The sequence below is a fragment of the Phoxinus phoxinus genome, assembly GCF_949152265.1.
Source record: "Phoxinus phoxinus genome assembly, chromosome: 10".
Lineage (NCBI taxonomy): Eukaryota > Metazoa > Chordata > Actinopteri > Cypriniformes > Leuciscidae > Phoxinus > Phoxinus phoxinus.
In genome coordinates this window covers 30,273,954-30,298,023 of record NC_136885.1, presented here as the reverse complement: position 1 = coordinate 30,298,023, position 24,070 = coordinate 30,273,954, and the positions used below count along the sequence as shown (strand labels likewise).

Sequence of the window (24,070 nt, the reverse complement as noted above, 5' to 3'; positions counted from 1 at the left end):
TACAACATAATCATTTATTAATATTTTGTTGGATCTCTTGTTTTTGACTAAATTAAATCAGCTAAATTTGGCATGTATCATTGCATTTTCACAAATAAAATTATTGACTCCAAGTACAACTACACAATATGCTTACAAAATCTTTAACAAATTTTGATTCATATTTGAATAAGAGTAAAGGTGTTAATTTTCCTAGGCCGGTGACATCACTTTTAAGCCATTACTGTTACAGTTGTGGTCATAAGTTTACATACGGCTTGCAGAATCTCCAAAATACGATGTAAAAAATGCATGTTATTTGTTATTTAGTACTGTCCTGAATAAGATATTTTAAATAAAAAGATGTTTACATATTGTCCACAAGACAAAAAAAATTTATGAATTTATAAAAAATTACCGGGTTCAAAAGTGTACATACATACTCTTGATTCTTAATACTGTGTATGACACCTAGATGATCCATGACTGTTTTTGTTTGTTTTGTGATAGTTTTTCACTAATGTAAGCTCCAGTCCCTTGTTTGCCCTGAGGAGTAAATCTGCCCTGTGTTCTTCAGAATAATTATACAGGTCCTGCAACTAACTGTATAACTTTGAGATCTATTTTTTCACATCGAGGACAATTGAGGGACTCAAACACAACTATTAAAATAGGTGAAAACCTTTTTTTTACTGTCCTTTAGAAGCTACAGAAGATAAAATAAGTCAAATTTTACCCTGATCTTCAATGCATTTACCTTGACTTTTATGGCTGTCATGATTCCTCGATTACATTTGAATACTCAATTTTAAGAAATCCTCAATTGCAATTTACTCATGTCGAGTAATCGGCAAAATACCGGAAGTGGCACATTTCACAGAAAAGAATCCATGAACCGTATTATTAAGACCATTTTCTAAGGCTGCACGATATATCAAAACCATTTTAAAAACATATTGCTATTGTCAATTCACAAAATGTTGTGATTCAATGAGATAAGCATATGCAATGAATATTTATGTATATGTATATATATATATATATATATATATATATATATATATATATATATATATACAGTGGTGAAAATAATTATTTGATCCCCTGCTAATTTTGTAAGTTTGCCCACTTACAAAGAAATTAAGGGTCAATATTTTTTATGGTAGGTTTATTTTAACAGATAGAAAAAGAATATCAACCAAAAATCCATAAAAACACATTATATAAAGGTTGTAAATTGATTAGCATTTAATCGAGTGAAATAAGTATTTGATCCCCTACCAACCAACAAGAATTCAGTGTCCCACAGATTGCTTATGTGTCTATATGGAACACCGATTAGTCCTGTCACTCACTTTAAGAAAGTACTCTTAATGTCCTAATGTCGGTGGACACCTGTCAACAGTATCTGTATTTTCCATTCCAACTTCTCCACCAGCTTTAGCAGTACCAAAGAGCTGTCAAACGTCAGGGACCAAACGTTGTGTAGACCTTCACAAGGCTGGAATGGGCTACAAGATCATCTGCAAGAAGCTTGGTGAGAAGGAGACTTTTGTTGGTGTTATTATTCGGAAATGGAAGAAATACAAAATTAAAAATCAATCGCCCTCGGTCTGTAGCTCCATGCAAGATCTCGATTAATGGGGTGAACATGATCATGAGAAAGGTGAGGGATCAGCCCAGAACTACACCAGAGGAGCTTGTTAATGATCTCAAGGCAGTTGGGACCAGTGCCACCAAGCAAACCTTTGGTAACACACTACGCCGCAATGGATTGATATCCTGCAGCGCCCGCAAGGTCCCCCTGCTCAAGAAGGCACATGTTCAAGCCCATCTGAAGTTTGCCAATAAACATAGAATGATTCAGAGAAGGCTTGGGAGAAAGTTATGTGGTCAGATGAGACCAAAATTTAGCTCTTTGGCATTAACTCAACTCGCCGGGTTTGGAGGGAAAGAAATGCTGACTATGACCCCAAGAACACCGTCCCTACAGTCAAGCACAGAGGTGGAAACATCATGCGTTTGGACTGTTTCTCTGGTAAGTGTACTGGACGACTTATCTGTATTGAGGGGCCTATGGACGGGCCATTGTACCATCACATCTTGGACGAGAACCTCCTTCCCTCAGCCAGAACACTAAAGATGGGTCTTCCAGCATGACAATGACCCAAAACATACCGCCATGGCAACAAAAGAGTGGCTCAAGAAGCAGCACATTAAGGTCTTGGAGTGGCCTAGCCAGTCTCCATACTTTAATCCTATAAAAAAATCTGTGGAGGGAGCTGAAACTTTGAGTTCCCAAGCGACAGCCAAGAAACCTTAAGGATTTTGAGAGTATCTAAAGAGTGGAGGATCAAAATCCTTCCTGATATGTGTACAAACCTGGTGACCAACTACAAGAAATGTCTTACCTCTGTGCTTGCCATCAAAGTACTAAGGCATGTTTTGCTTGGGGATCAAATATTTATTTCTCTTACTGAAATACAAATCAATTTATAACCTTTATATAATGTTTTTTTTCAGTAAAAGGCTTTACCTTTAGCATCTTTAAAAGAGGCCGCTGTATACCTCACTGCCTCCTGGTCTCCATAGTGACAGCCTTAGACGCTCCTTTCCCTTTCGTTTTTTCGCACATATCTATTTAGACCGTTCCTCTGGGAAAAGAAAGCAGTGATCTGTCTAGCAGTCTGAGACGGGTGCTGTACTGGGAATGAAATGACCTGTTCCGAAATCCAGTGAGCTGCCTACTTAGACACATTGTAGGCGTGCTTCTGACCTTGTTTTATCCAGAATTTAAGACTCTTCTCTCTTCAGGGAGAAGGCGATCCCAGAATGCATTTCAAGAAGCTCTGTAACAAAATTCATTCAAGAAGGCAAGCAATATTTTGTTAATGGGAGCCTATGTTTACAATTTATTCAATTTTGAAAAGTATTGAAAACAATTATTTAGTACAAGTAAAATGAACCATTCTATGCGTGTTTGCTGTTTATTTTTATGCTTATTAGAGCATCACATTGTAGGCTTTGCGTTATAAATGTATATAATAATGTTAGAATAGATTGCGAGTCACTGAACATACTCGATGTTAGGAATGCACTGAAATGTATAGTTATTTTATGTCTGATAATTGATAACTAACCAATCAATTAAATTATATACCATTTTGTCTAAAGAAATTAAATAAACATAAAAAAGTAAAGGTATAACAACATTATAATACAGTATACAAAATATAGTACAGTATAAAAAATGGATATTTTGATATTTGATTTACATTACAAATAAATTTAAGTGTGCGAGGTAAAAATAGTATAATTTAATTTTGTAAAATGAAATATCCAATAATGACAGAAATATATTATTGAATACCAGCTGGTATTTGTACATTTTAAAAAAACTCTAATATGAGCTAATAACCGATAGCAGGGTAGGCGATTTGTTCGTTTTTTTTATTATTTTTTTTATGCTAATTAGCTATTACTAACCGCTCCGGAAATTGCCTACCCTATCTTTTAATATTTGTTCTTGTGTTGCTAACAAGCCTCAGTACTCAAGGGGGCAAAAGATTTACCTTCAAATGTAAAATGGATTTGCTATTAATAATGAATCCGGTAGCTAACTATAAACATATTGACTTCAGCTAACTTGCTCAGAGCGATTGTCTTCAAACTGGTGCTTAGCCCTGACCTGAAAGAAAAAAACTGACAGTTTATGCTAACGTTCGCTAGAACGCCCCTTGTTGCAATGCTGAAAATTGCAACACCTACTTGCTTGCGAGTTAAATTAGGCAGCAGTGCTCATTGTCCTCCTCAGCCAGAGAGTCTTTTTCCTGCACACTACAGAGTCCTCCAGAGACACAGCAGGGTCAGCCAGGTGCGGTTTGATTCAGTAGTGTAAAGAAAGCACTTCAGTAAAGCAAACGGCTCTTTTCCCAGGCTGTAGCAATCTTTTCATTACAAAGACATTATTGCAGTGCTACAGACTGAGCTTGTATTAATTAATAAAGCGGATGCCCTGGCATGTTTGTGTGTAATTAAAAGCAATAGTGAATGCTGACCACAGGGTGCAGTTTATTTGCTTGGGGAAGTAGATGGATTCTCTCACCTCTACTGCTGATGTAATGTGTAATGTGTAATCAATAGTTATATTAGCCAGTAAATAAATACCAGGTACTACCATGGTAGTTTGAGGAATATGTGAAAACCAAATATATTTATATTTTAATGAATGTATGAATATGTAAATACTGTGGTAACATTTGTTTATTTATTTATATTAATTACCTAGTTCTGGCATGAAACTCAATTTGGCGCAAGCTGATAGGTCCTTAAAGGATAATTCCGGTATTTAACACCTTGAGTCTATATTGTAGTTTGTTTTGGATGAACAAGAGTGGTGGACAACATTTTTTTGACAATGGTTCCTCTCTCTCGAGTTTTTGACTATAAAAGAATTGGCCATGGACCCATTTAACATTGGAGTCAATGGGCATGTCCGAAAATGTCATTAAAACAGCCAATAATGTTCGTTTACAAAACTGTTAAACTCACCGAGTGGTTAGTGGTGTTAGTTGATGTTCCAGAAACAAAAAGTGTTGCGAAATACAGTTTCTGTCGTGTTTTATTCGTCATTTTGTAAAATCCCATTGAATTCTGTTGAAGGACTGAGTGCTCGTTAATATAAATGCGCTACCGGAAACGGAAAGGGGGCTGTTTACATTTGGTCGATGTAGTCTTTTTGCTCGCTTCCGTTTCTCATAAGGCTAGCGAGCAGAGCAACTGTGCTCCGGGAGAGTAAGCGAAATAAACAAACAAAACCTTGAAAATATTGAAAGACGTGACCACTGACCAGTGCAATATGAAGTTGAACTCGACTGTGACCGTGAGTATCCCGCGAGACATAAACATCGGTTATCGCCATCAAGTGGTCGGGAGTGTGCTAACGCTTCAGATTCAAATATTGAGCGGAAGTTACACGGTTGTGAAGTGTCTGAAAAAATTGTTCCACTATAGCAAAATAAACGGATTGGAATCATATATTGCGACGATATATTGTTTATAATCATCAACGAACACCACTAACCACTCGGTGAGTTTAACAGTTTTGTAAACGAACATTATTGGCTGTTTTAATGACATTTTCGGACATGCCCATTGACTCCAATGTTAAATGGGTCCATGGCCAATTCTTTTATAGTCAAAAACTCGAGAGAGAGGAACCATTGTCAAAAAAATGTTGTCCACCACTCTTGTTCATCCAAAACAAACTACAATATAGACTCAAGGTGTTAAATACCGGAATTATCCTTTAACTCATTTGGTAGCAATTACAACATTATCTACATGGCGCAGCTGATTGGTTGCTTTTCCACCAGCGGCCAATGAGCTGCGGCTCAACATTCAAATACTGGTAGTGTTGCCCTCCACCTTCCCCAGCTCCACCTGTATCGATCTGCTATGTGGGGTTAATTCATGGATGTTACATGTGCAGCAGCAGCATTTCTGTGAATGTATTGGCAGTAGCAAGTCTCGGTACTTGCTCTGAAGCAGTAGCGGCGTAGCAGATCTTTTCTGCCAAGACCAAATACATCAACATTGCCATATTCATTACCATGCCAATCTCTTTTACCATGCCAATCTCTCAGAGAGTTGCCATGACAGAATTACTTTCATTTAAAAAAATTATTAATTTATTAAGCAACATTGTTGTTTATCAGCATTTTGTTTTGTCCATACATTTTAATGACACTAATAACAATACAATTACAAAATATAGCTGCAAGCAGCGATTGCGGGCCCAAGCCGGTGGCACCGCCACCCCGGTGCCTTTAGTTGCACTAAAGGCACCAGGGTGGAGGTGCCACCGGCTTGGGCCCTCCATCGCTGCTTGCAGCTATATTTATTTATATATATATATATATATATATATATATATATATATATATATATATATATATATATAAAAAAAAACGCCACCCCGGTGCCTTTAGGGTTCTTGTGCACAACGGGCAATAACGTATCTCCGCTTTAGAGCTTGCATCAGTGTGGGTTCTGCAAAAGTGCGCATCGAGGGCGTGAGCACCGTTCTGAAAACTAAAATGAAAAATTAGACACCCTACAGTTTCATGGACTTAACGGACACATGAAATCAGCAGCCATTGTAAGTACACAAGACCAAAAATTCATATGAAGTGTGGTATATATATATATTAATTTTTTTAAGGGACAAGACAGATCATTTGACTTGCCTGACCTGATTAGAACAGTGAAAAAATAAAAAAATAAAAAATGGGTTGTGCAAAAAGGCGCATTTTTTGCTAGATTTTTAAAAAAGTTTAAATATATCAAAACAGAAAGATTTTTTTACATTTAAAAGCGTGCAATGAAAAACAGGAATAGGGGAGGGGAATGACCGACAGAGACAGAGAACTTTTGAAACTAAAAAAATAACATCCTAACTTTGACAGAAAGTAGTCTTTGATAATGTTTAAATATACATAAAAATGCAGCATTGAATTAATTGAAATTAGTGTACTTTAAAACACTTGTTTAAAAGAAAAAACACATTTATACATAGTATAAAACACTAGATGGCACAATATACCTATTTTTAATAGTCTTTCTGCCCCCCTCCCCACACAGACAAACACAGGAGGGGCTGTCTGTGTGTGTGGCTGCGATGTCAAGATTGCAGTGTGTGTGTGTGTGTGTGTGTGTGTGTGTGTGTGTGTGTGTGTGTGTGTGTGTGTGTGTGTACGAGGATCGATCGAAAAATGGAGACATAAAAACATACTCCGTCATTTTGTTCATACAGGACATCATTCAAACTGCAAAGTGTTTCCTTATATTTGTGTGCACTTGCAATAAAACACAACATTGTGCTTTTGTTAAACTATAACTCTTGTCAAACTGTAACATACAAATGTCACCCAACCAAAATCACACACACACACACACACACACACACACACACACACACACACACACACACACACACACAACAATGTTGACTGTTTTTGTTCTGTTTCAGCAGCGAAAATAGTTAAACAAAGATCACAGCAGAACCATCGCGCATCTCACAGTGTTTTTTCATTAGTGAATGATTCCGCATTTTGAAAGAATCGCTTGACTCAAAGATTCAATGATCAATCCATAAAGATCTGTGTCATTCATGAATGATTCAGTCGTTCGAACGAATGAATCAATGACTCGCTCATTAAGACGGTCGTGTTTTTTCATTAGTGAATGATTCCGCCATAGACATCATATAGATAGACGCCCTATCGACCGCGACTGCCTATTAGCGCGGTCGAGCCGTGGGGCCGCCATCTTAAACCGGTCACCCGCTCCACTCAGTGTAATCTGTATGGCCGGTGCAATGAGCTGTCAGCGCATTTAATTAATCATACCTCACTGAATACCGAACTGATTTTCACGCGGGGTTTTTTTCTGCAAATGTCATTCATGTAGCTATGATACAGGACACATGGTTCGGCATATTTTAATATTCATAGTAGGCTTAACATAATATTCTGATATCAGATATAAAGTGACCAGACGTCCAAAATCTAAATATGTGATGTAGGATAAGGTATTTTATAAATCATACACTGTAAATATGATAAAGAAGCAGAAACAGATAGTTTCAGTAAAGTAAGATATTTTAATAAGTTGAAGAAACAATAATGATGTGACACACACATACACATATACATACACTTACTCTCTCTCTCACACTCACACACACTCGATTTGCGCATCGCCGTCATGTGTGTATTAAAGTTAACGTTACACAGGTAAGTTAAAGTTATTAACTTACATAGATTGCTTCCTGATATCACGTGCGCAAACACAAATAACCTATATGTATATATGTATACTACAGGGCCGTTGAATGCTTGTATCTGATAACCGAGAAGCTCTTATAATTATTACTTTACCCAACCTCTCCATGCGAGTGATGCAGTAAACACAGCCTAGCTAACGTTAGCTGGCTACGATTTCTGTACAGTAATATCGAAGATCCTTGCTCCTTCTCAATTATCTGGTAATATTCTATTCACAAAATACAACCAAAAGTACGGTAATGTTAAAAATTACTTGTGAAAAGTAATCCCGGGCCCTATATTGCGATGGTCCGCCGATTAGAACAGGAAAATGCTCCTCGGTGCTCTGGAATCTAACTGCTGCTAAGCAACGAAACTAGGAGTACGACCGGTTTAAGATGGCCGCCGTATTTCTCGGTGCCCAGCGGCCAATAGGGCATCTAGTCTCTATATAATATCTATGGATTCCGCATTTTGAAAGAATCGCTTGACTCAAAGATTCAATGATCAATCCATAAAGATCTGTGTCATTCATGAATGATTCAGTCGTTCGAACGAATGAATCAATGACTCGCTCATTAAGACGGTCGTGTTTTTTCATTAGTGAATGATTCCGCATTTTGAAAGAATCGCTTGACTCAAAGATTCAATGATCAATCCATAAAGATCTGTGTCATTCATGAATGACTCAGTCGTTCGAACGACTCGTTTGAACGAATGAATCAATGACTCGCTCATTAAGACGCTCGCCTGGCGACACCTATAGGAGGTTTAGTGTTATGTTTAAAAGTAGCCTTTCATTCTTTGCAACGATCGTTAATTAACTTATATTTAAAACAATCTTAAAACATTATTTAATGCATTGTTATTTTTCAGTGTAAAATATTTAATTTGATCAGCCACAGGGTAGGCTAACAGTCCTATAGTGTCTTATTATTCTAAATAATTTAATTTATTGATCAAATTTAGAAATTAAAAATGAACTATGAAGCATACATTTAATAAGAGTAGGGTGTGACTAGGTATAGATATTACAATATACAGATATTCAAATATAGTGGGCACTAGCCTATTAAAACCTGAACGTGTCCGCTTAATAAATCGTGAGCTGAATGAGTCGCAGCAAACATCAGCACAAGGAGTCCAATTTCATTAATCATGGGTGAAAAGCTGACTGAAAAGATTAAGAATAATAGGCTATTGAACACGCAATTCAAGCAATCCCACCCCCGAAATGGCGCTATGTTTAAAATGAAACTAAATGCTCACGGCTGCACGGGCAATAACGCGTTCACGGCGAGGAACGAGCAGAACAGAGTGAATGTGTTTTAGTTCATTCCTACTGGACGTCCAGTACTACTTTGGCTTTTAAGTTAGCGATTTAAAAGCCCCCGCTTTAATTGCACATCGATTAACCAGTAGGAAAATATTCTAACAGTCACTATTTATATAGATACAATATACAATGGGCCTACCCGATTTTGACCACAAGAGGGCAGTATTGCCCTATGTATGACTTATTTTTTTACTTAAAAAGTGCATTCTGGCTGTTTTTTAACTTATACATAATTCTTAAATTGAAATAAAAGAACAAAATGGGTTTAGTTCTGATATTTGTATACTTTTATATAGAAATAAATGGTGTATAATAATTTTTTTAGAAGATATGAGGCTTTTAGTGTTTCCTTTTTTGGACATTACTTTAATCCCTCGCCATAGCAAAACCGTTTGAGATATTTAATATCCGTTCACAATTTAGCATCTTTAATGTATTTTCATCATGTTGAAAAAGTTTGGTGTGAATAAAATAAACCACCGCTAAAAACTCGGAGTCTAAAATATACCAAAACTCACATTCAAACCAAAATATCTGACTTCTTGTTGGTCGGAGCTAATGACTGTAAATTAGAAAGTTGTCCGGATCGAAGAGAAGAATATACGTACCGAGTTTGGTTACTGTAGGTAAAACTAATACCCCATTTTTGACTAAAGGTGGCGCTACTGAGCCCCTTACCACGCCCGTTTCTGAAACTTCGCACAAGTGTACTAGGCAATAAATGTGATATGGATGTTGAGTTTCATGCAATTTGAAGCATGTTAAGAGCCTCAAATGCATCCAAAAAGAATATAAAAGTTTAAAGCGTTGCCATGGCGACAGTATTAAAGATATCAATAATCCTTTCACAGGTCTACATCTGCCGTGTGTTTACATTATACAGATGAAGTTTGAAGCAAATCGGGTAAAAATAAGAGGGTGATTTCAAAGCATTTTGAAAGTGACACACTTCCTGCTGCCAGTTGGTGGCGCTATAACTTTGACTCACAATAGTCACATCCATGTGATCGCCCTCTTACAACGAACACAATGCTGAAGTTTCATCAAGATCAATTAATGTATGAGGATGTAATAACACACTTCCTGTTTCCAATATTCGCCATAAATTCGTTTTCTCGCCACGGCCAAACCGTGCGAGATATCAAAAATCCCCTCGCAATTTAGCATCCTCCATGTCTTGACTTCATGCACACCGAGTTTCGTGGTCATCCGATGAATTCTCTAGGACAAGTGTTTCAAATGCCAGAACATGCGTTTCCATACAGCCCATAATAACCGACTTCCTGTTGGACTGGCGTAAAACTTAGAGCACGAAAGTTGTTCGGCCCGATGAGATCTATACGTGTACCGAGTTTCATATTATTACATGCAAGCGTGTTTGAGATATGGACATGTTTTTGAATCCCATTCCAGGGGGCGCTGGCGAGCCCCCCTGCCACGCCCGGGTCCCAGCTTCAGTCGGGCCCTAATGGCCGCGGGTTCTGACATTTGTGCAAAGTTTCAAGAGTTTTTGAGCACGTTAAGGCCCCCAAAAGTGCCCAAAAGGTAGTAAAATAATAATAATAAAGAAGAAGAATAAATAATAATCCCATGGAAAACAATAGGGCCTTCGCCTTTTCAAGGCTTGGGCCCTAATTATTATTATTAATGCGCTGCACAATGGAGCGTATCGCCAACATTACTGTGTACCGATAATCAAAAGTCTGACTATACAAGCAGCGCTGACTCCATCTATTAAATCTGTTGACTTTGAATTGAGGCTTCTGGGGAGTTTTTGTCTCGTATCATCCTGATCTTACCCTCCCTTCCTGCTGTATGCTAAATTTAGTATGTGTCACAAGAAAGTGCGTGTGTGTGTGTGGTGTGTGTGTGGTGTGTGAGCGAGAGAGAGGGAGAGGGAAAGAGATGGCCAGTGTTAATTACCAGTGGCTGCTGGTGTTGGCTGACACTTGGTAAGGTGACTTTGTCTCAGTGTTACTAGGTCTGATTTTATGCCCAGAAACTCTTGTGATTCTTTGCTTCAGTGAATAACAGCTTGAAACTCTGCAGATCAACAGAGGTTACAAGGTTATGTTAAGTTAGTACTGCACGTTATCTTGGAGTTACAAGAAAACTTGATCATTAGAAACTCTTATTTGACCTTTGTGACATCATGTATACAATTCAAAACTTTGGAATCAGTGTAGGCCTATATAGTTTTAAATAATATATTTATTCATTGAGACTCATTAAAATCCACAAAAACATTTAGCAGCACAACTGTTTTCAACATTGATAATAATAGCAAAGCAGCATATTAGAATTTTATTTTAAATGGGTGGTATAATGCCCCTTTTTACAATATGTAAAATAAATTGATGTCTCCAGAGTGTGTATGTGTTTTTAGCTCAAAATACCCCATAGATATTTTTATATAGCATGTTAAAATTGTCCCTTTTTAAGGGTGAGCAAAAACGCTTTGTTTTGTGTGTGTCCCTTTAAATGCAAATGAGCTGCTGCTCCCATCACAGTAAGCGGAGCTGTGTGTGTGTGTGTGTGTGTGTGTGTGTGTGTGTGTGTGTGTGTGTGTGTGTGTGTGTGTGTGTGTGTGTGTGTGTGTGTGTGTGTGTGTGTGTGTGTGTGTGTGTGTGTGTGTGTGTGTGTGTGTGTGTGTGTGTGTGTGTGTGTGTGTGTGTGTGTGTGTGTGTGTGTGTGTGTGTGTGTGTTAGCAGCTCCGATTACCTCACGCACTAAAATTTCAGAAACTGTTCTGCCTTTTATATTTAAACTGGAGTCGGACAATGATGGAGAGACTCTAGAAGACATGTAGATTGCAACAGGACGTTTCTGAATGGTTAGTTGATGAATTTATGTTGCTGATGTGGAGTTAACTATCTTTAAGTCATTGATTAGCCTATTCTTTCATGATAATCTATAAATCGCTAGTGTGGGAATTGAACTGTTGTAAGATGCCTACAGAGTGACATGCTCTTGCATTTGTGTTGCGTGCTGTATGGTGTGATTTATGTAAATTTTAGGGTTAGTGATGTCACTAACCCGTGAAGAAGCTCATTGTAGTCCCTATCAGCCGTTTGTTGTAGTCCTAAAAAGCGATTTCTGTTAAAGCAAATATCTCCCTTTGCTTTGAACTTTGAGCGTTGTAACTTTGCAGATGTTGTTTATGCTCAAACAGCAACATTACACACTAAAGTTAGAAAAGTGAAATCATAATCAACCACCCCTTTTGAAATGTATTCAAATAGAAAACAGATATTTGAAGTTGTAATAATATTTAATAATTTTTCACATAATTTATTTACTGTATTTTTGATCAAATAAATACAGCCCTAGTAAGCATAAGAGACTTATATCAAAAACATTTTAAAAATTGTATCTTTTGAATGGTAGTGTACCTCTACATTTTACTGTATACCGTTTCACTATAGTGTTACTTGGTGCACTTTCTTTGTTCAGATAAAATTAAGGTAGTGATGAAGTATTTAGCTTTCAATAACAACAAAGCCACATATGGATCCGTTTTGGGATCTTTTAGCGTTGCCATAGAAATGAATAGTTTCTGAATCTAAGGATGTGAATGGCTCCAAGTAGAATGGAGATGCCTATTTCAGTGATAACTGTCAGGTGCTTTTGACTTTTACCCTGCAGAACCTGTTTCTGGTCACCAGATGGAGCTGCAGGTTGTTGTCCTAATATTTCATGTCAATCAGCTGCATATAAACAAATCCACAGATGACAATTAATTCAAAGTGCTGTTGTTGATCTCAGTTAATATTAGAGTCAGCTGACAGCATCCTTCTGTGGTGTTATGCATTCTCAGTATTCGCCTTAATGTAATGACAACAGAGCTGTGGAGTTTTTGAGTGCTCATCTACTGCTTCAGACTAATAGCGCATGAGTCATTAACATGAGCTGGTGAAATGTTGCATGTGAAGTTTAACAGTACTGTAAGGGTGTGTGTGTAAAGTTGAGATCAGTCCGGCGGTGATCTAATGATCACATGGATGTCAACCACCCACACGCGGAGCACTGCAGTCAGGGTTAGTGCCCTGTTCCCAGGCTTAGGTTCTAAATCAAGCCACTGGTCTCCCTCAGGCTGGATTCACTGAGGCCGTGTGAAACCAGCCCAGCGTAGGTGAGCTCCAGATGGCCTAGAGGACATTCAGACAGACTTTTTTCCTCCTCCATGTCGGATAGTAACGTCATCCAGCCAGAGGACACTGTTGGTCTCTCTCCCACGGTGCCTTTGATGTGCTTTGGTAAAAGTCATGAGATGTTCTTCAAGAAGCACTGAATGCATGTTCCTTAACCCATAGACTAGATTTTATCTTTGCAGAAAGTCATTGTGTGTGTGTGAACCCGTCTGTGTTGGCCCGTATGCCGTCAGTCCTTGTGCCAGAGTAATCGAGTTGCATTGTTTGCTGTGATCTGGTGCAGTAATGTTGTTTATGAATTGACCACCTGAGTCAACCAGTTAGGACTGAATGACAATATTGGCCGGTACTGGTACAAATAAGTGCAATAAATGTCTTCCATTTTAATAAGGGACAAAGTGAGAAACATTTTTGGTTGCCCTGCAATTGATCTCAATCTCCGAATCATTTTAAAGTCAGTTTGGGTTAATCTGAATTCACACTGAATTGTGTGAGCCACTTTCTCCACTTTTTTTATTTATATAGAATATTTTTTGTTTGTAAAAATAATTTTGGTTTTGTAAAAGAGTCTTGTCATTTTTTTAATTTGTATATCATTTTTATTTGTATTTATGGTTTTTATTTTTCATATATTTTTATTTTTGTTTGTATAGTAAAAAATAAATGAATAAATGTTTCTTTTTGTAAAAAAAAATTGTCTTTTTTTATTTATATAAAATGTTTATTCGTTAACAGGACTTGTCATTTTTTGGGGGAACATACTTTTCTTTTTTCTTCTTTTTTTTAAAAATAAAATTGACGTTGCACTATGCATATTATTCCAAAGCAACCTGACAGAACGTTTTGCTAAAAGTGAATTTCGTCAACTTTTAGGAGTACACTAGAATATATAGCCTCATCGCTAAAACACGTGCACTATTAGCTGTTCAGATAAGGCCGACTAGTCAGTTTTGAAAATGTGTAGATTTGCAGATCCCTAGCACAGATACAGTGATCTCTTTATCCATCCCTAAATCCTGAGTAAAGCTCTACAGCATGCAGGAAGGCGTTGTTTGTTCTTTTAAACTTTTACTAAGTTCCTAATCAACATCTTCCCGGGAACACTACATGTTCTTTTGTATTCCGGTGGTTAATAACGGCTTTGATAATGAACCGATCTATAAACAGCAAGCCGGCGTCAGAGCTCTGGAAATACACAAAGCTATTTGTGTTTCGGTGCACGTTACACCGGTGGATCCTTCCTTCCGGCGCTGAGCGAGACAAACGCCTTCTTCCTGGGCTGCCAGAGAAGGAGAGTCTGTGTTTGGAAAAGGCGGAGAGTGTTAACTGTGAACAGGGTTTCATGAAGGCTTGTTTTGACTCTCTGGTTGCTTATTGTGGGATCTGATGGGTGGGTGGGCCACTCTGTCACGGCACGCGGGATGTGCGATGTTGAGGCCAGAGGGCGGGAACAGCGGTCGCTGTGCTTGTCAGGGAAGATTTTGTGAGAACGAGAGGTTTGGATTATAAATATTAATTGCAAATGTGTTGAATGTGTGAATAAAATGTTGTCTTTATTATTCATAGCGTTCTGACTCAGACATACTGCTTGATTATGAGCGGTGACGGCCACAGACAGGGATGAATTTAAGCCCATCTCCATTCGAAAGTTTGGGGTCGGTACAATAAAACGGCAGTATTGTGAAATATTACACTTTAAAATTAATTTTCAGCTTCATTACTCCAGTCTTCTTCAATCACATGAGCCTTCAGAAATCATTCTAATATGCTGAGTTGGTGCTCAAGAAACATTTTTTATTATTATCAATGTAATAATGGTGCTAAGGTGCCATTAGCCTTGTGGGCAGCACGCCGACATTTAGCGTAGTTGCGCTTCGGGCGTCCCGAGTTCGAATCCCGGCTCTCTCTCTCTCTCTCTCTCTCTCTCTCTCTCTCTCTCTCTCTCTCTCTCTTATTTTTTTTCAATCTTTTGAATGGTAGTCTATATAAAATCTACATATTGAATAAACATAAAATTTCTATACCATTAAATTCTTATAGTTGATGTCTTCACTGTCTGTTTTGATCAATTTAATGCAACCTTGCTGAATAAAAGTATTTCTTTAAAAACTCTTACTGACCCCAAACTTTTGAATGGTGTGTATGTACTGTATATATATGTATGTGTGCGTGTGTGTGTATTGATATATATGTCAAATAAACACTCACCCTCATGTCATTTCAAATTTGTTACGGCTTTCTTTCTTCTTCTGACCACGAAATAAGATATTTTGAAGAATGTTTCTGTGAAGTCTTTTTCTCCACACAATGAAAATCAATGGGGTCCAAAAATACCACTGTGCTCCATTGACTTTCATTGATGACAGAATCTTAATTTTTGGGTGAACCCTTTAATCCCTTTAATAGTTGTTAAAGCATGGATAAAGGATGTCTTTAAATTTTTTTTGCTAATTATAGTGTTAAAACATCGGTATTCTACTCAAGTATCCTGATCGTGTACCTCTGCCTTTAATTACTATAATTGAGATCAATGGTGAGCGTCTAATTGTGTCTGATTTTAGTAGTGAGATTTTCACAGAAGATTTATAATGTGCTGTGACAGAATCTCTACATTCACTGCCTTATAGAGAGTGAGAGCAGGAGAGATGAAGAGTCAGTGTGGTCTCTGGTGTAGTCTCTACCCGTCGGTTCGTGTGTGTGTGTGTGTGTGTGTCGGAGGAAAGCAGACAGCTGTGGGCAGAAGGTTGTGTTTGCAGGAGACCCAGCGCCCACTCTCTGCTCCCGCTGTCGTCTCTGACTATTCCTGCCTATTCACACACACACACAGCCACACCACTACCCAGAGTCCTGTGCTGCTTCCTGTTTTAGGTTGAGTCCAGGATGAGACCAATAAGAGTCCAGAATGAGACCAGTTTGAGATCAGTATGATTTAATGCAGTTCTTAATTCATTCACTCTTACAGTACCATACACTAGCGTTCAAAAGTTTGGTCTCGGTAAGATGTTTTTGATGTCTCTTAAACGCTCACCCAGACTGCATTTATTTGATTAAAAATATTGAAATAACAATTCGATTGTAAAATATTATTACGATTTAAAACAAACATTTTCTCTTTTACTATATTGTAATATATTCCTATGATGCAAAGATGAATTTTCAGCATCATTACTCATCTTCAGTGTCACATGATCCTTCAGAAATTCTAATATGCTGATTTGATGCTCAAGAAACATTTCTTATTAATGTCAATATTGAAAATAGCTGTGCTGCTTAATATTTTTGTGGAAACAGTGATACTTTTTTCATGATTCCTTGATGAATAAAACGTATAGAAAAGTAAGAGTACAGACATATAGGGTTAAATAGAGCCATAAACTGTGGCTCAGATCCTTTGGTCTAAGAAGAATTTAATGAGAAAAGTTCAAATTGAGTTCTCTGACTTTTGAAGACTTTAGGATGTCTGCAAAATCTGAGGACGGTTTAAGACATTGAGATCCCCTTTGAAACTCTTGAGGAGACATGTGAGATTACTTGCATATTAGGACAAAATTATGAGAAACAGGAGACAAACGTAGATTTACTCTGCATTTATTTCAATTTAAATCTTGAAGGAAGACTGAAATTCTAAAGAGATTTAATTTAGCATATCTAGCAATATAGCATATATGAATGACCCGTAGCAGATCTATACAGGTGGAGCTGGGGAAGGGGGAGGGTTTCTGAAAGCACGCTGCAACTGTTACAGAAAATGCTGACCAAGTATTTGAAGGTTGATCCGCGAGCTCATTGGCTATTGATACAGCAGGAACCAATCAGCTGTGCCCTATAGAGCTTGATGTGATTGCAAGCAGATTAAGGACCTATCAGCCTGTGCCATCTAGAGTTTCATGAGTCATGACAGACATTTGTAACTATTTCCAGTCATTTTTTTGTAAGGTGACTGAGTGACTGCTGTTTCTTTATTTCTCGCTGTAATCGGTCTCGTCTCTGTCTCTCAGGACTCCAATTGTCCACCTCGCTCGGATGCTCCTGCCCCTCCAGCCTTCTCTGCACTGCGGTCCTCCCGTGTGGTTTCCTCCACCTCAGAGGAAGAAGAGGCGCTGACAGAGAAGTTCCTCAAAATCAACTGCAAGTACATCACGGATGGCAAGGTAAGTCAGTGTTCGACTTTTCTAATTGGCAACATCTCCAAAGTTGCACAAAGTTAACTTATGGTGGAGTCCTCAGGTTATTCATTAATAAGACCGCTGCTTTTCTTCTGTCCTCTGGGAAACAAAAGACTGCAAAACTGCAAGGAGCTCCAAGTTTTGCTTCTAGAGTAGGAGCTGAGCTGCTGTCTGCAGCACTGATCTGTTCTCCTTAGCGAAGCTCTATGCCTGACGAGTGTAATGATGTTAGTGCCGAGATGATTTTCTCTCACACTGTCAAAAATGTCCTGCCCTCACATTCACCCCAGCACTTATAGACTGAATTGAAACTGAACAGTTGTGCTGCAGTGTGATCAGTGTGGTCTGTTTCACAAACAAGCGACTCTTCCAATTCTTTTAATGAATCATTCAAAAAGAGCAATTCAGGCCCGTATTTTCCAAAAGCATCGTGAGCCGAAATTGATCGTAAACCAGCTGCACCAAAGGACTCTACGATCTACTCAGACTTACAATGCATTTGAGAAACACAGCCCAGGGGTCTCATTTATAAAGCGTGCGTACGCACAAAACGGGGCTGGAAACGTACGTACTCCAGTTCCCACGCAAAGGTTGTGATCTATAAAAAACTAACTTGACGGGAGAATGTGCGCACCTTTAAGCAAACTTTGAGCCGTGCGTACGCAGATTCTGGAGACAAAGGGAATTGGCGACACTGATGGTGAGCTGGAGTTAAATGTCTTTTTGGACTTTTAGACAGAAAATCGAAATAAAATTATACATATACAGAAATATAATTCAAATATAATTTCACTCACCAAGCCTATCACTTGAAGCAAATATCCACACCTTAAATGTCCGCGCCAGCGAGTGCGTTGGGCCGTTTACGCATATCTAACGGCAGATGAAGTAAAACTGTAAATCTTCATTATGAGTCCTAATCATAAATAGGCTACAGTGCATGTTCACAATAACAGTTTAAATAAAATAATGATTTAAACTAGGTTTTACTTCTGATTACTAAACTATGTCATATTACATTTAGATTAAATATGACATTCTCATTAATGGAGTTAAACACTTAAACTAGCTACATGAAATTTACTGAAAAGTTAAAATAGCCTATATATATAAATAGCCTATAAATATTTGTCGTGGATGCAATGCTTTTGAACACTTTTCCTTTGGCATGCTGTGTTTTAATGTTTTAACTACAGAGATAATTGCTGCCTATGATAATAGCAGATTGTGCAAATATAATGCACAACAAGGTCGATCTGTTTCCATTAAAAAATATAAATCAATTAAAAATACTATTTGGTCAGTGGAAAAGATTGAGAAAAACTTTCTCTGAAATGTATTTTACACTATTTGATTTATTTATTCAAAAACAAGGCAAGGATAGGCTACTAAATCATTTTTATTAATGTAATGTGACGGCACATCCGTATTTCATATTTTCCCAATGTCTTGTACCGTTAAACATGTTATCACGTGGATGAATAATAATATGCAAATGATATGCAGATGAGGATATGCATAGTAAAACTAGGCGTTGTAAGCTCCATATATGGTTATTTCGGGGAGGAGACGCACGTGCGCACAATCTTCCGCTGACTGGGATTTATAAAGGGAATGTTGCGCAGGTTCTGGCGTACGCACGCTTTTATAAGTCTGAATATTTTTTGCGTACGCCATTTTGGGCTTTCGGGCGCACGTACACTTTTAGTAAGGATCCTACGCACAGTTTTATAAATGAGACCCCAGATCTGTTTAATCAGTCTGATGGATCCGTTACTGAATAAACTCACTTATATTTTTGTATATATATATACACACACACACATATATAACATATATAAAACATATACAACTTTTATTCAACACGCACACATTAAATTGATGTGACCGTAACAACATTTATAATGTTACAAGACATTTTTATTTAAAATAAACTCATTTCAACTTTCTTTTTATCCAAAACATTTTTTATTGTGGGTTCCATAAATGTATTATGCACCACGACTGTTTTCAACATTTATAATAAGAAATCTTTCTTTAGCACCAAATCAGCATATTAGAATGATTTCTGAAGGATCATTTGACAATAAATTACATTTTCAAATATATTAAAATAAAACTAAAATTTGAAATCAAAATATTTCAAAATATTTGTTTTTACTGTATTTTTTACAAAAACCAAAAATATATAATATTTTTTATCAAATATATTTACATTTTGTTATTTATAGTTATATTAAAATGTAAACAATTATAAATAATAAAATGTAAATGTTTTATAAAAAATAGTTTTTCTTGTTTTATATATACATATATATATCTATCTATCTATAATGTGTGTTGATGTGTAACTGCCTCTGTCACAGGGAGTTGTTAGTGGGGTGTTGCTGGTGACGCCCAACAACATCATGTTTGACCCTCACCGGACGGACCCTCTGGTTCTGGAGAGAGGCTGTGAGGAGTACGGGATCATGTGTCCACTTGACGAGGTTCAGTCTGCAGCCGTCTACAGAGAGATCACCGACAGCAAGATCCGTGACTCCGTACCCCCGTAAGACCTCTCACTTCACACGGCACACACCTCAGCAGATTAAAGGGGTCATGAACTGGATTATTTTATTATTTTACACTGTTTCCTGGGGTGCCCTTATAATGTTAGTATGATTTTTACATCAAAAATTGTCATAATTTAGAAATAAGGCATTTTTCCTACCCTGATTTTAGCCTCTGATTTGAACGCTCTGTTTGAAGAGGCGTGTCTGTGTGAGACTGCAGTGTAAACGCCCACAGCTGTGATTGACATGTTTGCATATGAAATGGCTAGCATTACATGTGGAGCTCTCTCGAAGACTTATACTACGTTTTTACTGTTACAGCTATCAAGATTAACGAGTTGTTTTTTTTACGTGAAAAGTATTTGGATATATTCCATCACATGAAAGGTTGCAGTGATGAGCATTGAACAGATGATAGACAGTCTGTTGATCGCGTGAATGAAGAGATCTTATCATTTCGACGCAATTTCTGCACTCTCACGAATGCTTTCACCAAATAACAATGCAAACACAATGTAAATGCAGTAAGAACTTGGTTGTGCAGTGTAACAGCGTCATTGATTTCATAACGAGTTTTGGCAAGTGCCCAGATAAACTCGCGCTGTGTGATTGACAGCTTGAGCGTTTGGAAAGGGATCGTTCTTTGTACGCTTTCTGTATATATTTTAATCACAGTTTAAATAAGATCATTTTTATTTTTAAGTTGATTATCTAGTCACTGGCTTGATTTACTGATGCATAAACAGTATTGAACGGTTTTAAGAGAAAGATTATCTGTCTGAACTTGATCACACATCAGAAATCACTGACCACAGATCAGGCATTTGAATAAAGTGGTTCCATATCGTAAAAGTCTGTTTGCAAAGCCTGCTCCGAAACCACGATTGAATTACCAAATAATCCACAGTGAAATATACTGGATACTAAGAATGCCCTGCTGGGACATTCACATTGTTGAAAAAAGTCTCCACTTTTGAGATCCCGTCGTTTTCTGGCCTTGGTTTCAATAAAAGCAGTTTTTGGAATAACAAGGACGTTTTGAAACTTATTTATTTTTATCTCAACTGTCAAAAGATCAAGGAAAATTTGAATTCTCAGCTCATGACCCCTTTAAACCAGTTATTTGTTTGTCGATAGACCTTATTCACAGCAGTGCCATCTTTGCTTTTTAGCGTGAATGAAAGCGAGGCTGTGAGGGATAGACATGCATCTCTTCAGTGGGTTGCACTGTTATTTAATGCGTTTTTTGATTGCACTGCAAAAATTGCTTTTTCAAGAAATGTCTGTAGACAAAGAACTCCAGAGAACATGTTTAGTATGTTTAGAAAATAATTAGTAAGTCTATCCCTCAAAGCCTCACTTTCATATCTGTCATGGCGCTGCTCTGAATAAGGTCCATTACTTGCGTACGGTTGTCGATTATTCGTTTTGTTTCGAAACAGGGACTTAATTTGTTACAATGTTGCATTTTCCTCTTGGATCGGTTTGCATTCACAAGGTAACATTTCAAAGCGTACCAAATTGTGTTTATTTAAGTCACATGCGAGTACAACTGTCCTCTTATTGGTCAAAGTTTCCTCTGCATCATCAATTAAGATGATAAACAAGTTTGCACCACAAGCTTATTGTGACTTTTTATGAATGCAAACTAAATTCTTGTCCTTGCTCTTCTGTAAGTAGCACAAAGGCCAAAAAATAACATTATAAAAATGACTTGAGCCACCAGACTAATGGTTTTGATTAAGAAAGATTATGAAAAGATAAAATTGCAGCGGCATTACTCGTTATTAATTGGATTCATCTTCAGATGTCTTATCTAGATTAAAGATCTCTCATGTGACAAATCAGTATTTTGTCTGCAGTGAGCATGAGGAACCACGCTGCTGTACGATTATTTTAGATATCCAGCGTTCAGCTTTATTATACAGGAAATGGATTTTTACTCTAAGGTTAATGAAGCGTGAATTCAGCCGCCTACATCTGAATTACTCACCCATTTTGATTTGTAATAAGAAGTTAATGATTTTAGCAGCGTTTCCACCCCCAGATATTTATATCCTCTGTTGGTTTATGAATGATGATGTGTTTTATTCAGCTCAGAGCGGTGTTCGGTGGTTCATCAGTCAGACGAGGTTCACTGCAGGGTTTCAGTAGTGGATCTGAAGCCCAGACGCCTTTGATCGTGCAGATGTACAGACAGAGAGAGACCTACTTTTCATTCCCGCACTTTTATGTTGGCTTGCACGTGTATTAATTGCTCCAAATGGTTTTGATTATGTAGTACCATCCACCTCCCATGTACTTTTTACTAAAGCACCATCCAGACAGACACACGTCATTGTGCACTTGTCGTTCAGATGTTCCAGGCTGTTGCTTTACTGCAGTACAGAAGCCGCATCTAAAATGACATATCACGATAAGACGTCTGTGCATTTTAGACTTAAGATAGAAGCGTCAGAGTGAACAAGAGAATCAAAAGTTTTAACGGTTAACTTAGTCACATAGTACAAAACCAACTGAGGCTCATGTTGTTCAGAAGTAGAGTTTTGTATTATGTTGTTATCAAGTTTACAGTTTTTATAGTATAATTTGTTTTTTATTAAAATTCTTGAAGACTCTAAAAACAATAATAATGTAAAGAAAATTAAGAACTATTACTATTACTGTTTTATTAGAATGATAGTTTTAGAAGGTGCATCTCATTGTTTCTGTTTGTACCACAGGGATCTTGAAGCCATGTTCTCTGGAAGTTGTCATCAGACGGATCAGCGTCTGCGGGAGGGTTACGACAGCGCCAGCACTGCCCCCCGCAGCACCGAGGGCTCCTTCTCAGAGGACGTCTTCACCGAATCCGAGCTCTCACCCATCCGAGAGGAGCGGCAGTCCACAGAGGAGCTCCAGCAGGAGGACAAGTCATCGGGAGCGTCGTCTCAATCCGTGCAGACCCTCCTCCGGGAACCTTCAACAGCTGACGGCAGTCATAAAGAGGAGGGAAAACCAGCCAGCGACACTGCCCAGCCCAACACCTCAATGAGCTCCAAACAGCCAAGCACACCCACCAGCCAGGACCACCAGCAACCACCCCACTGCCAGACCTCCTCAGACGAGGCCACGGGACAGGAAAGCAGCCCCGATGGGGCTAAACTGACCAGAGATGGTACTCGAGATTCAGAGACGGACGTAGAGGAGCTGAGGAAGATGTGGAAGAGTCACACTATGCAACAAGCAAAGGAACAGCGAGAGAACGTCCAGCAGGCCCAGAAAGAGAATGTGCAGGAACCTATGGGCAGCCAGAGACTGAGCTCTGCTGAGGGTACGAGAACATGTCCTCCAATCTGTCTTTCTGCCATTTGTGGTTCTGAACAATCTATGATTAAATCTGTGATAGAATTCGTTTTTTTTTTTAATTATATTTATATTAATTAAAATATATAATATAATTTTCAAAATTCAAAATTACAATATATATACATATAATATATATACAATTTTTTAAACAATATAAAGTTCTTTCTCTTGAGCCAGCGTGCACATTTAGTGTCATTGTAGCCTGCATTGATATTATAGTACAGCGTTCTTACATTTTACTATCAAAGTAAGCTTCTGTCTTGGTGTCTGGGACGGGGCATGCTGGGAAGTGCTGATAACCTTGTGTTGTGTGGCTTTGTTGATGGCAAGACGAGAGAGTGCTGGGAAATGAAAAGTGGCTCACCTGTTATCACCTGAGGGAGCGCGGGACAATTTACCGCGGCTTTTACACGCAGCTTTGATCTCTTGACACGACTGAGCCAGCAGCCCTCTGTCTGACGGCGAGATAAGCTAAAGCCCATCAAAACTGACAACTGCACATGCACACTAACATTACAAGCATCAAAAACAACAGGCAGTTCTTTCCTTAAAAAGATAGCTGAAAATATTAATTTATTATCTACAAATAATCCAACAAAAGTTGTTGACGTCCATTATTGAATGTGTTGGCAGAACTAGTTTTTTGTTTATTTGTTGCCTGAGGTGTTGATTTTGTATTAATACTCCCCAAAAAGCATGTTTTGTCTTG

General features: G+C 37.9%; 1 protein-coding gene across 6 annotated transcripts in view; it reads left to right on the top strand.

The window, feature by feature from the left end:
• oxr1a (oxidation resistance 1a) overlaps positions 1 to 24,070 on the top strand; it is a 144,964-nt gene that overhangs the window by 104,459 nt on the left and 16,435 nt on the right. For all 6 annotated transcript variants that reach the window (XM_079626937.1, XM_079626936.1, XM_079626933.1 and 3 more), the window contains 3 exons: positions 17,291 to 17,443; positions 19,825 to 20,009; positions 22,737 to 23,326. In XM_079626937.1, the coding sequence (XP_079483063.1) occupies positions 17,291 to 17,443; positions 19,825 to 20,009; positions 22,737 to 23,326 (928 nt within the window). The remainder of the gene's footprint in view (positions 1 to 17,290; positions 17,444 to 19,824; positions 20,010 to 22,736; positions 23,327 to 24,070) is intronic.